The 12,863-nt window shown below is 52.4% G+C and overlaps 6 protein-coding genes across 6 annotated transcripts; 3 read left to right on the forward strand and 3 right to left on the reverse strand.

Annotated features, from left to right (window-relative positions):
* Positions 1-1,888: 1,888 nt before the first annotated feature.
* Positions 1,889-3,811, forward strand: VMA1 (H(+)-transporting V1 sector ATPase subunit A; the record flags this gene model as incomplete). Its single annotated transcript, XM_064874779.1, has 3 exons — positions 1,889-1,927; positions 1,977-2,143; positions 2,164-3,811. 3 exons carry the CDS (start codon positions 1,889-1,891, stop codon positions 3,809-3,811), a joined length of 1,854 nt encoding a protein of 617 aa, XP_064729179.1.
* Positions 3,812-4,574: 763 nt separating this feature from the next.
* PMZ80_006367 (uncharacterized protein) lies at positions 4,575-5,429 on the reverse strand (the record flags this gene model as incomplete). Its single annotated transcript, XM_064874780.1, has 1 exon — positions 4,575-5,429. The coding sequence occupies one exon, from the start codon at positions 5,427-5,429 to the stop codon at positions 4,575-4,577; it is 855 nt and encodes a 284-aa protein (XP_064729180.1).
* A 605-nt stretch (positions 5,430-6,034) lies between these two features.
* On the forward strand, positions 6,035-7,177 carry PMZ80_006368 (uncharacterized protein; the record flags this gene model as incomplete). Its single annotated transcript, XM_064874781.1, has 1 exon — positions 6,035-7,177. The coding sequence occupies one exon, from the start codon at positions 6,035-6,037 to the stop codon at positions 7,175-7,177; it is 1,143 nt and encodes a 380-aa protein (XP_064729181.1).
* Positions 7,178-7,884: 707 nt separating this feature from the next.
* Positions 7,885-9,258, reverse strand: PMZ80_006369 (uncharacterized protein; the record flags this gene model as incomplete). The annotated part of the gene is made up of 1 exon (XM_064874782.1): positions 7,885-9,258. One exon carries the CDS (start codon positions 9,256-9,258, stop codon positions 7,885-7,887), a length of 1,374 nt encoding a protein of 457 aa, XP_064729182.1.
* Positions 9,259-10,357: 1,099 nt separating this feature from the next.
* PMZ80_006370 (uncharacterized protein) lies at positions 10,358-11,356 on the forward strand (the record flags this gene model as incomplete). Its single annotated transcript, XM_064874783.1, has 1 exon — positions 10,358-11,356. The coding sequence occupies one exon, from the start codon at positions 10,358-10,360 to the stop codon at positions 11,354-11,356; it is 999 nt and encodes a 332-aa protein (XP_064729183.1).
* Positions 11,357-11,775: 419 nt separating this feature from the next.
* Positions 11,776-12,807, reverse strand: PMZ80_006371 (uncharacterized protein; the record flags this gene model as incomplete). Its single annotated transcript, XM_064874784.1, has 2 exons — positions 11,776-12,558; positions 12,607-12,807. 2 exons carry the CDS (start codon positions 12,805-12,807, stop codon positions 11,776-11,778), a joined length of 984 nt encoding a protein of 327 aa, XP_064729184.1.
* Between the last annotated feature and the right edge of the window lie 56 nt (positions 12,808-12,863).

Below are 12,863 nucleotides of genomic sequence, written 5' to 3' on the forward strand. Positions count from 1 at the left end.
GAGGAGAGGAGCTGGATGATCGCCGCCTTCTCCTCGATTGTCCAAGCTCTTGATTCCTCAAACTGTGCTCTGAAGTGCCTAGAAGTACTCTTTCTTCCGCAGCTGTTCTCTGACTGGGGTCGGATGTGGTGGTTGGATGGGATATAGTTTCTGTGTTGCGAGGATGGGAGGACGTCGAAATGGATGGGCCGGCGGGGTTGACTAGGTTTGGGGATTCAGGATCTTGGGATGCCAGGTCTTAGAGGCGGCAAAGCCGCCAGTATTATGCTGTCAATTTGAAGGCGATCGATGCGAGCAACGCCGTTCGGAGCGTTTGCCTTTTCTGATTGTGCTTGGTATCCGTTGGACAGGCTCCCCGGGCAGACGCACGGAGGTCCAATGCTTCTGGTGAGGCGTTGAGCGGTTCAAGAGTCCGGGTGATGAATTGGGAACTGCTATTAGAGCACGATTATGGAGACGGATGCAAGGAAAGTTGCGGATGTCTATGGATCTTTCTGACCGTATTCTGTCGTATTCCTCGCTGTTGATGGTAGATGTACTGTGGAGGGATGGTATGAGGCAGAGATGAGGTTGGAAGCCGGGCAGATAGCATATGAACCGAGTGGAAGCGTCCACGTCTCTGGCCAGTAGTCGTGACTTCAAGTCGTCCACTGCCAGTGTCCAGTGATCAACTCCGTCATATCAGGTTTAGTCCTGCAAAGCCCGGCCCAAGCAGCTAAGCAGCCCACTCGCCGCTAGAGTTTCTGCTCGGCGCAGCTGTGCCTCTTTTGATCCTTCTTATCACTACACGTACGTTGTGCTTCAGATAACAATGATCACGAACGGCAGGTCGGTCTGGTATACGTCGTGAAGTGAGGATGCTTCTTGGACTATGCTTGAGCTTTGACAAGTAGCTGTGGGAAAGGACGAGTCTGAAGGCACGGCCACTTGTTGCCGTCTCGGAACGACGCCGGGTGCCTTGTGACACGCCTGTTCTGAAACTCTTGACGCCTGACCACCTCAGCTTGCAATGAGCTGACAACCACTCCACGAATGCTTGGTGACGAACCCGAACATTGTCTACAAGCTTACGGCCACCTACAAGTTGTCATTCTGACCGCTCGGAGCACATCATCGGCGTAGTACACTGCAGAGCACTCCATTTACCAGCTCTCTCATCTGTACCTCGGAAGGCAGTCGCTATCTAGGACAGGTCGAAGAGAAGTTGCGAACATGCTCAGTGGTATTGATATCGGGTCAGAGCTCGACAGCCCTAAAGAACTATTTCATAGACTATTCATTGAGCATGAACTGCATAGTGCTGTCTGTCTCTTAACATAAGCCCTGTCCCCGCAACGTTGACGACGGCAGTGCATACCCTTTAGTAGAAATCGTGGACAAGGACCTCGTTGATACTTATGGCACCTCCAGCCTGAAGAGATGTTGCACAGGACATGTATTGGTCATCCAGCCAACGTACTCATAGTTCAAGGTTTCACGGACCATAATAAATGGTACAGGCAGCACGTGTCAAGATGCATGGTGGTGGTCAAGATTATTGCACGATCATTGGTCGAGCTTGGAGAGCTTTCCATGTCGTGGGTGCACCTGCCGTGCGAGATGCAGCAGCATAGCTCATGCCATCATAATGTTATTTTGTACCTGAATGAGCCGCATTGGTCTTAATACTGCTCCCAGTCGTCCACGCATCCCTCGAGCAAGCTCTAGCCTCCTTGAGATCATAACTAAGAAGACTATCGACCAGATCTCCGACCTAGATTTCGTTGCGGTCCACCAGGCTGTCTTTGACGAAGGCGTTGACGACTTCCGCTACCCAGAACGATCATTCTTTGCCTTTCCGCAACCTCTCAACGCAATACACTCACGAACACGTACCATTACACCCAACATGCCTTCCGCAAAGGAGAGTGGTCTCGGCAAAGACGAGGTGAGTAGGCTTCCTCACAAGAAACCGATCATGCACTGACCAGAAGCAGCAACATGGCAAGGTCTTCTCTGTCTCTGGTCCCGTCATTGTTGCTGAGAACATGATCGGTGTTGCCATGTACGAGCTCTGCAAAGTCGGTCGTGATGAACTCGTTGGTGAGGTCATTCGGATAGAAGCAGACAAGGCAACCATTCAGGTCTATGAGGAAACAGGCATGTACTACCATTTGCATCCAGCTATGCCCAAGCTAACAATTACTCTCTAGCTGGTGTCACAGTTGGCGATCCAGTCCAAAGAACAGGCAAGCCCTTGTCGGTCGAGCTCGGTCCTGGTTTGATGGAGACAATCTACGATGGTATTCAACGTCCACTAGCCCGCATTGCTGGAGAGACAAACAGCATCTATATTCCAAGAGGTATCGCTGTACCGGCTCTGGACCGCGAGAGGAAATGGAAGTTCGTCCCTACCATGAAAGAGGGAGATCACATTGCTGGTGGTGACGTCTGGGGCAAGGTCGAAGAAAACTCTTTGTTGAACGAACACAGAATCTTGATGCCACCAAGAGCACGAGGTACAATTAAGAAGATCGCTCAGAAGGGAGAATACACTGTCGCCGAGCCGTTGCTAACTGTCGAGTTCAATGGTGAAGAGAAGGAGTACCCTATGATGCAGACTTGGCCGGTTCGTGTACCTCGACCAGTCGGCGAGCGTCTTCCAGCAGAGTCACCCTTCATCGTTGGACAGCGTGTGCTAGACGCACTATTCCCAGCGGTTCAGGGAGGCACTGTGTGCATTCCAGGAGCCTTCGGCTGTGGCAAGACTGTCATTTCCCAGTCAGTGTCCAAGTTCTCCAACAGCGACATTATCGTCTATGTGGGCTGTGGAGAAAGAGGCAATGAGATGGCAGAGGTCTTAATGGACTTCCCGGAGCTATCGATCACTATTGATGGTCGAAAAGAACCCATCATGAAGCGAACATGTCTGATTGCCAACACATCCAATATGCCTGTCGCTGCTCGAGAGGCCTCCATCTACACAGGTATTACAGTCGCCGAATATTTCAGAGATCAAGGCAAGGCCGTCGCTATGATGGCTGACTCGTCCTCGAGATGGGCTGAGGCCTTGAGAGAGATTTCTGGTCGTCTCGGAGAAATGCCCGCTGATCAGGGTTTCCCTGCCTACCTGGGCGCAAAACTAGCGTCTTTCTACGAAAGGGCCGGCTACTCGACAAGTCTGGGCTCCCCTGAACGAGCAGGAAGCATTTCCATTGTGGGTGCTGTATCGCCACCTGGAGGTGATTTCTCCGATCCCGTTACCTCCTCGACTCTCGGTATCGTGCAGGTCTTCTGGGGTCTAGACAAGAAGCTTGCCCAACGAAAGCACTTCCCGTCCATCAACACGTCAGCTTCCTACAGCAAATACACCCCTGTGCTCGACAAATTCTACCAGAAAGATCACCCTGACTTCCCAAGATTGCGAGACCAGATCAGAGCATTGCTCTCGAACTCGGAGGATCTCGACCAAGTCGTGCAGTTGGTCGGCAAGTCTGCTTTGGGTGACTCGGACAAGATTGTCCTCGATATTGCCGCTATGCTAAAGGACGATTTCTTGCAGCAGAACGGGTACAGTGACTACGACCAATTCTGCCCGCTGTGGAAGACAGAGTACATGATGAAGGCGTTCATGGGATATCACGATGAGGCACAGAAGGCTGTCCAGAGTGGATTGAGCTGGGCTAAAATCAGAGAAAACACCGCAGATATTCAGCATGGTCTTCGAAGCATGAAGTTTGAACTACCAGACCACGAGGAAGAGGTGACAAAGAAGTACGATGACCTCCTACAACGCATGAGCGAGAAGTTTGCCAGCGTCACAGAGGACTAGATTGGTCTGGTCCAATTCAAGGAAAACCCGCCGGTCGTTGGGGACACAAATGGTGTTAGGCAATAAATGGTCACGAACGTCTTGGTAGCGGTGCAATCATTAAAACAAGCGTTCTTACAGTAACGTTTCATCCACTTTATCTCACGTTTCCTCTTCAGCCTACCCATGTAACTCTTGCGCGAAATGCCGGTCGTGTAAGGTGTCGTTGTCTTTCGCTTTTGGTACAATCCGAGCTTGAATGCACAAGTAGCATTGCAGAAGTATAGATGATGCTTTGTTACACTCCGGACTCGGCGTTGCTAGGACAGATCGGCTATGATCGCGAACTGGCGTACTCGTGGTATCCGGATGCCAGACACAGACGGACGACGAATCTAGTTACATATACAGACCATATGCTCCTATTTGTCGGTTTGCTAGAATGTCACAATTTCGTCCGTGGGCTCGCAAAGTACGAGGGGCGGGACAGCTAAATCCAAGACCTAGTGAGCAGACAGATGGATCACACCATGCTCTACGCGGAACATCGAGCTGGTTGCTCACTTCCGTCCCAACTACTGAGGGGCACGCCAGTATCCTGTAAAGAGTAACTACCAGAAAAGTACTGATCTAGATTACAAGGTCAGGCTCGGTCGATTCACGATTCTGCGAGGCATCTACAAAACTTTATTCTTGTTTTCGGGAGCACGCCAGTCCTCGTTACTCGTGCGTACACCCGGCCACATTGAAGTTCCAGGCGGAGACCATGAAGCAACGAAGGACCTCACCCAACCTTCATCCTCACCTTCTCACTACCCGCAAACTTCTTCACTAACACCTCAGACTTACACGGACTAAACCCATAAGCAATACACTTCAAATGCATCGCACTCAATCCCTCACCCCCATCACCCCACAACACCGGATCATCCTTCCCAGGCACCTCTCCACCCACCCCTTCAATAACCTCCTCAAGCACATCCTGCCTCACCCTCGCCAGATCCGCCTCACCGGGTCTCTCCTCATCCATCAGCACATTCGCCAGTCTCTTCCCCTTCGGCAGCGCGATATACATCTCCGCCCACCTCGGATCGACATCTAGCTTCCCATTCCCAGAGTCCGCCAGCTCACGAATCCTCGGCAGATACAACTCCACCACCCCCCTCTTCAGCAGCGGGAAATCCCTCTGTGCAGCCCGCAACGCAGGATACGTCTCGTCCAGCCACGTGCGGAAGATTGCCATTGCAGCTTGCATGTCTGTGTTCCCCTCGCTGTGGGGGTGGTGCTTTGCGCGATAGAACATGGTGTTTATGGTTTGGAATTGGTAGTGGAGGGAGCGCTTGGAGATTAGTTGCAGGGTGTGGCGGGCTGTTGCGGCGTCTTTGAAGCCTGTGCCGTGGAGGGTTGTGGTGGGGTTGTCGTCTGTGTAGAGGTGGGAGTCTTTGCCGTCTTTGGTTTTGCGGGTGGGTTTGGGGGGGTTTGCTGTCTGTTTTGGGGGTTGGGGCGGGTTTTGGCTTGCTGTCGGCTTTGGGCTTCGGGGTATCTCTGGCTTTGGTTCCCTGTTTGTGTTCTTGGGTTTGGTGTATGGCTTTGCTGCTTCTGTGGCTGGTTTGGCTGAGGAGCGGGTTACGCGAGGCATGGTGGCGGATGTATGGCTTGGGACTTGATTGTTTCTATATGTGCTGAAGAACTGAGCCCTTGGACAATGGCGATTTTGTAGGTTGCAGAGCCGGTGGTATCTATACAACTCAATTACATGTATACTTATGCCTCTTTTCATGAAGGGCTCAGTCATGATCAGCACGAGACGAAGATGGAAGCGAGCACAGATTCAAGGAACAGAGAGCCATGACGTAGCTCAGGGGCTCGAGCGACCTTCTCGTCGCCGGAGGGACGCCATGGTTATATTGCAGTGCTTCACATTGTCGGTATTTCCTTGATATCTCCGGATCGCAAGACACGGGAAGTTGTGTACTCTAATGGCTCAATTGGAAGATCGGGAGCTCTGCAGCAGAATTGAGGTCAAGACAGACGCACGATAGTGGAGCATCTCAATTTAGCGCCCCCCAGCTTTCGGGACCTCCCACCCGCAAAGACCTCGGCACGTTCGGTTCCTCTGCACGTCCGGCTGTTCTCCCCCTAGACCTCTATCAACACGAGCACTATGTAACACACTCACGCCGTAGCACCTTGTGTGCTCGACTTCTCTCCAAAGCAATCAATCCCGCCCTCACCACCATCACCATGTCCCAGCCACCCCTCACCGGCCTCAAAGTCCTAGAGCTCTCCGGCCTAGCACCCGGCCCCTTCTGCGGCTTCCTCCTCTCCTCCTACGGCGCCTCCGTCCTCCGCATAGACCGACCCGGTCCACCTTCCTCAGACCTCCTAACATCCTACAAATCCTCAATCCCACTCGACCTGAAATCCAACGCCTCACGCGCCCTCTTCCTCACCCTAGTCAGCAAAGCCGACATCCTAATCGACCCGTACCGCCCCGGTGTCCTCGAGAAGCTAAACCTCGACCCGGTGAATGTCCTGCAGAAAATCAACCCGAGGCTGATCACAGTCCGTCTGACGGGCTTCCGGCGCGATGGGAAATACAAGGATATGGCGGGCCATGATATCAATTACCTCGCTGTTAGTGGTGTGTTGAGTATGCTCGGGGCGAAGGATACACCGCCCCTCCCACCGGGGAATGTCCTTGCTGATTTCGCGGGCGGCGGACACGTCGCGTTTACGGGTGTGTTGCTTGCTTTGATCCATCGTGGTGTGAGTGGGAAAGGACAGGTCGTGGAGGCGAATATGGCGGATGGTGTGAATTATCTTGGTACATTTCCACGGTTGCTTACGAGGGCTGCGATGTGGAGTGGGCCCAGAGGGACAAATACACTTGATGGCGGAGCCCCGTATTACGGGTGTTATGAGACGAAGGATGTGGGGAGGTATATGTCTGTTGGTGCGTTGGAGCCGCAGTTCTTTGCGGAGTTTTTGAAGGGCATGGGGTTGACGGAAAGTGATATTGTGCCTGAGAAGGGGATGAGTCGGGATGATAAACGGGCGTGGGATCATATGAGGTTGATCTTTACAGCGAGGTTTAAGACGAAGACGAGGGCGGAGTGGGAGAAGATCTTTGATGGGACGGATGCGTGTTGTGTTCCTGTTTTGACGTATCAGGACTTGGAGGAGCGGGATTATGACTTTAGGCCCATCGTGGGCTTGACGGAGAGCCCTGGACGGAAGGTGGAATTGACTTATAATGGGAAGTTGTTGAAGACCGGAGAGGGTAGCGAGAAGACGCTTAAAGAGTGGCTGGATTGGACAAAGGGGCAGCAATGGGATATTGGTGCGAAGGGTGCTGCTGAGCAGAGAGAAAAGAGTAAATTATGATGTCTCCAATTTGCATGCTGCAATATCTGTTCTCATGGTGTTCTCTGCACGTTTCAAGGATGTTCCACTTAGTTCGCAGGGATCGGGCGAGCAGGACTATCACGTGAAATGTTAACGGGAGATGTAAGCCATTGACCTCCAAAGTAGGTCCTGCCAATGGTAATGCTTGGCTCGGGAAGACTTGGGACACATCTGGCTGAGCTTTAGTCGCAATAGGTCACTTATGTCCAAGTACTGCTCACTCATCCCAACAGACTGTAGCCACGAATGACACGCCGTGCAAGCACCGGACTGCTATACGCGAAGTGTACGCCCTCCTCGCCGTTCTGCTCTGATTTGGATGTTCGTAACAGTGTGATCGTAGGCGCTATGTGTTTCAAGGCGAAGACAGGCGAACTACAGGCGAACTACTTCATCTCGGTATCTCAGGTGATCTTTAAAAATCAGAAGGATAGAACTGTAATATTAGGACAAATATATATACAAGTAGCGCAATACCTAACTGCTTCAAACCGCACCACAATCAGGTGGGAGTATCACCTATACATGAGGCCTCAGGGAGAACATCATCTTTACGCCATCGCTCTGCGCCCTTCTGATAGTACAACAATTACACCCTGAATGTCTACGCAACGCCTCTTATACCCACCGTATGAGGTGGGCAGCTTTGGCAATTCCATAATCAGCTCGCTGCCGGCACGAATATCTCAAAATAGTGCGTCCCATGTGTTGACCGACGTGTAGAACTTGTTAGGAATAGCCAGATGCGTGTTGAAATCTGTCACATTGGTGAACAGAGGCTGGCTGGTCGTGGGCAGACTGCTGATTGAGCCCTTCACAGTCTGGGTATCCATATTGAAGCAGTATGAAGCAGTCTCGTCGACGCAGACAGGCCATAGAGTCTTTTCGGACATGTCGCAGAACATCATCTCGCTCATCGATAGGAAATCGGGTCCTAGGGAGGACTGACTGTTGCAGACTTCGATTGCGCTGTGTTGTTTGATCTTCGACACGACGAGGCGATCAGCATGAACTTCCTGTCGCTTTTTGAGCGCTGCCACGAAATCTTGCTTGTTGTCGACCTTCTGGCGCCTCTTGTCTCGGCGTTGTAACCTTCGACGCGTCTGCTTTTGGATTGCTAGGTTCTTGTCGAACGATGGTCCCTTCGGTGGGCACTCTTCATCGAGGCAAGCAATCTGCGCAGTCTTGCCGTTCGCACTAAGCGGCAGTTTCCCGGCAGGTGGCTTCTCGCCCCAATCCCAATTGTCCGCATTGAGAACCTTGTCTGCATACTCTTGCGAGCTCGCATCCTCGAAAGTTGGATCGCCAAGGTACGTCCTGATTTGGTTGCCAATCTTGATATCTTCGTACATACTGAATCTTGGCTCACTCTTGCAGAGCAAATCCCTGTTTGCCTTCCATGCATCTACAACCCTTTGAGTGCTTTCTTGAACTTTGTCGTCGGCCCCTTCGGTCACTGGGAAGCTGGGCAAATGGAAATTGAAGCCTTTCCAGATGTGGCCGCTATCTCCGTTGCCGTCGATCCAGACGCAGACTGGGGGCGTTTCCTCCAGAACATTTGTGATACGCTGAGCAGATGGGTACCAGGGAGCACCGCAAGCCTTCCCAATGTCACCGGTCCAGGCATATTTGAGATTAACGTTGGCTGATTGAGCTGTTATGAGGTGGATGCAAACTCCATCGTTACCGGTCTGCACTACCGACAGATATTCGGCGCCTGAGCGGCCCTCGATAGAGTAGTCACGAAACCCAGGCGCATTTATCTTCTGTGTAGTGACTCCGTCCGGTGTGACTTGGCCTAAGAAGGTGCCACCTGGACCCCATGCTGCGAGAGCAGGCGCGTTGCCCGAAAGGCTCTTTTCCTCTTCGGTATCTATGATTTTGTTGCCATTCTCGTCTTGGTTGTCTCTGTTGACTGAACCGACATGGACACGGAAATTATTCAGTGACTCAGGTGGTGCTGGTGGAAAGAGAGTGTTCACAATGCTGCTTATGAGGCCGACAACATCTCCGATCACACCAATGGCACTGCCGATACTCTCCACTGGGTCTGAAGCCATCTGAAAGCTCGCAAGCCAAGATATGGAATTCTAGTTGTTGTGTGAGGCCTTCGATAAGTAGAGAGCCGCGAGGACGATGTAATGGCAAGAGGATAAATGAGCTGGATTTGAGGGCAGACTGGGAAAAGCAGTGAGACTGCCAATCTATGTACCCGTTGATGTGCCGCTGTACCCTTCTGACCCAGCTACCGTGCCGCCGCACTCAAATTGGAGGGAGACACTTATTTAGCCTCTACATGTTGCAGAGATGTTGATAGTGCTGTTCAATGCTGCCCGAGACGCACTTAGGAGGCTGGAATACTGCACCTGAGGAAAGGCGAGGCGCCGACCTTTCGTAGACCTGTGTGCAGTAAGTGCGGCGTTGAGACATACATTCGCCACGACTCATCAATGTTCTTGGCTTAGCCTTACGGTGAAGCTAGATCTTGCAGCTCGGACAACCATCATGACATCTGTGCGATGCTCTAGCTCCGACCATATGAACAGTATAGAGTAATGAAGGGCTTACTCGGGTCTGCCATAGTCGCACGCTATAGAAGTCGAATGACAGCAGTCGTTCTGGCTCATTTGATGTATAGAATCAATTGAAAAGCTGGTACTTTTGAAGGAAAGTGGCGCATCTGAAAGCCATACCGCGGCTAAGCAGATCGGTCAGTTTCGCCATAGCACAGAGTCCCTATACGATGCCGTCGAGGCTGGTATTGAGCTGGAATTTCGGCCTCTGTGAACTGCTTGCTTACTGCGTGGTACATTTCGCGCGGAAGGTTTCCTTCAGGTCGAAGCCGCAGACTCTTGGCAATCCTCGGAACCGCCATTGGCGCGCCAAGGTCTTGTTTCAGATCTTCCAATCATTGGCTGGAGGACAACCTTGATGCATTCCATTTAGCTTTCCCGGCGTCTCCTGAGACGAACATCTTCAGGCGCCAGATATGGTTGCAGATTGTAGACGGCTAGTCGTATCGGTGTGCGCGCGGGCGCGTAAGACGTTTGTGTACTTTTGAGCTTTATCTACCCTGTTTCTTCCATGCAATACTGATGCTGTTGCTCCCAAAGTACAGCAACACAGCTCTCAAGCTCGTCCTTTACCAAGGCTTACACTATGAGACCATCTTCATTCTGCTTCACATTCACTACTACCTCGTTCTTCTTGTTATGTTTGATACGTCATTCCTCATCACAAATTGTCGGGTGCGACGGCAACGAAGTGGAATGTCCCGCCAGCAACAGCAAGGTAGAAACTGGTGCTTGCGCGTACAAGGGCACGCAGGACGGCATTGGCATCGTCTCCTTCGAAAGCAATATAACTTCAGATGGACCCTTGACATGGACGATGTTCGAATGGGATGAGGCCTCGCCAACCGTCCCGTACTCCCAAAGGAGTTTCTATCTCGGAAGCCCACCTTCTCTAAGCTTCGAGAACATCACCGACTTCGGAGCGTGCGGTCTGTCATTGGCGTCCAACCTTTCAAGCGCTCTTCAGCTCCCTTCCGGGTTCAACGATTTCAGCAACTTTGGGTGCAGCACTGTGATGGGAGAAAGCTGCCCTCAGGATCTGGTAGCCCAAGTCCGCAGCGAGCTCATGCTACTCCTGAACGATGATTCTTTCAGTGGCGAGGGGGTATGTCTGGAAATAGGGCAGAGACTCCAAAACACGCCTTTGCCCGATAGCTGCGTCCAACCGCTCAGGTCGGATCTGTTCTATTACGGAAATGCGAAAACCTTGAGCAGTGACCCCAAGAACGATGCGTCCATGTACCAGACTCAAGACGACTGCAGTGTCACAACGGGCGGCCCAGACTACAACATGGTTGTAGCAATGATGAACAGCGTCCCTGGCGAACCAGACAGCGAGGAAGTGGAGATGTTCAAGAATGGGACCACTCCGCTCCTGACCCTGTTCTACAACGAGCCGTGGAACAATGCCAGTACCGGACCGGTATCCTTCCTGGAGGAGCCGGAGGTGCACCTCAGCTGCTTGCGGAAGGTTCCGACAGCTGAGCAGCAGTCCGGGTCTGTTCGGTTGCAGGCTGGTCTGGGAATTCAGGGCTGGGCGTGGCTGTTTATGGGCGGCTTGTTGTGGACTATCGTGGTGAGCTAGGGTGGGCTAGGGTGAGCTGATATGTCTGATTTTCTGATGACCGGATTTATGGCGCAAGTCACGGGTGTCTAGTCTCTTGGTCTTGCGTTCGAGCGAATGTAGAACATAATGTATACCACCCACTTTGCAAAAGACGTTCCGTGCCTGCCTCTGTCGGGTGCAGCTGTGGATAGCGTAGGAATCGGAGTGGTGTATGACGAACGCACTATTTAGGAACAAGACTGCACAATGGTGAACACCGCATGAATCGTGCGAAAATGTCTAAGTCATAGGGGGATCTGGTTTCTAGCTCAGTCATTGTATCGCAACGAGCCACAGAGACCTGCCAAGTTCCGTCGACCCTAAATTGTTCTTGATGCTCTTGCTCTACACCTGTCACCGATGGAGCCGTCGGCTCGGCGTTTACGGCAAGCGCCTTTCTACCACTCACCCGTAAACCCAGCAGCAGCCGGCAAATCATCCGCATTCAACAACGCAACGCCCGCCCTCGTAAGCTCCGACCAAACTGCATTCCGTTTACTTACCGGCCAAGCCGGCGTATCCCAATACCGCCCACCAATCCCTCTTTCCTTCGCAACCGCAAGCTGATCCTGCAACGTCGCCAACTGCGTGCTATTGAACTCTGTCCCATTGATCTCGCCGATATACCGGCTGAACTGTGTAGATGCGATGGGACTGATATCGCTCGTGATGTTCTGCTGTGTTGTGCTCAGGAGCGCGAGGTTCGCGTCGTAGAAGTAATCCCTGTTTGCGACCGGTGCGACCTGGTCCAGCGGGGTGTTCCCTGTTCCGATAACTGTTACGGCGCCTTCTGTGATGTGTGTGCCGTTGTAGGATGTTAGGTAGCCTGCGGATCTGAGTGGCTCGAGGGCTCGGATGACGTAGGGAAATGTTTCTGCGCCGTCTGTCTTGAGATCTACGAAGAGGTAGAGGGTCTGGCCGGCGGAGGCGTCGAAGACGCCATTGTGGGTCTTTTCGTCGGCGAACAAAGACGTTGGGTTCTCGCGCTGAAGCACGGAGAGGATGGGCTGGATGTAGAGGCTGTCGAAGGTGCGGGATTGGGTTAGGGCTGCCTGTTCGTGGCCGACGTGCAGGGTCTCGTTGTAGAGCCAGACATCGGCTTCGACGGAGACACATCCGACTGAGAGCGCGGAGTAGAAGGGAACATCGCGCCAGTAGTCGTTGTGGGAATGGATGGGTTTCTGTAGACTTCGTTAGCTACGTATCGGCAAGAGACATGGTCATCTCACAGGAATGATGCCTCGGGTGAGATCTGTCGGGTACGTATACAGGTCGCTGCCGTGTGTATTGGCAAGGATGTTCTGCAAGTTACTCGAGATATCGAGATTGGGATCTTGCTGCGACTGTCGTTTCTGTGCTCGAGGAGCTGGGTTAGCAGACGTTGTGGCTACGCATGCAGCTAGAGCAGCTGCAACGAACGTCGTCCTCATGGCGGGCGATTGTTGATGACTTTCCTCTTCAAGGACCTCGGCAAGCACCTAGACGC

The sequence above is a fragment of the Knufia obscura genome (assembly GCF_036327395.1).
Source record: "Knufia obscura strain CCFEE 5817 isolate CBS 148926 chromosome Unknown scaffold_7, whole genome shotgun sequence".
Taxonomy (NCBI): domain Eukaryota; kingdom Fungi; phylum Ascomycota; class Eurotiomycetes; order Chaetothyriales; family Trichomeriaceae; genus Knufia; species Knufia obscura.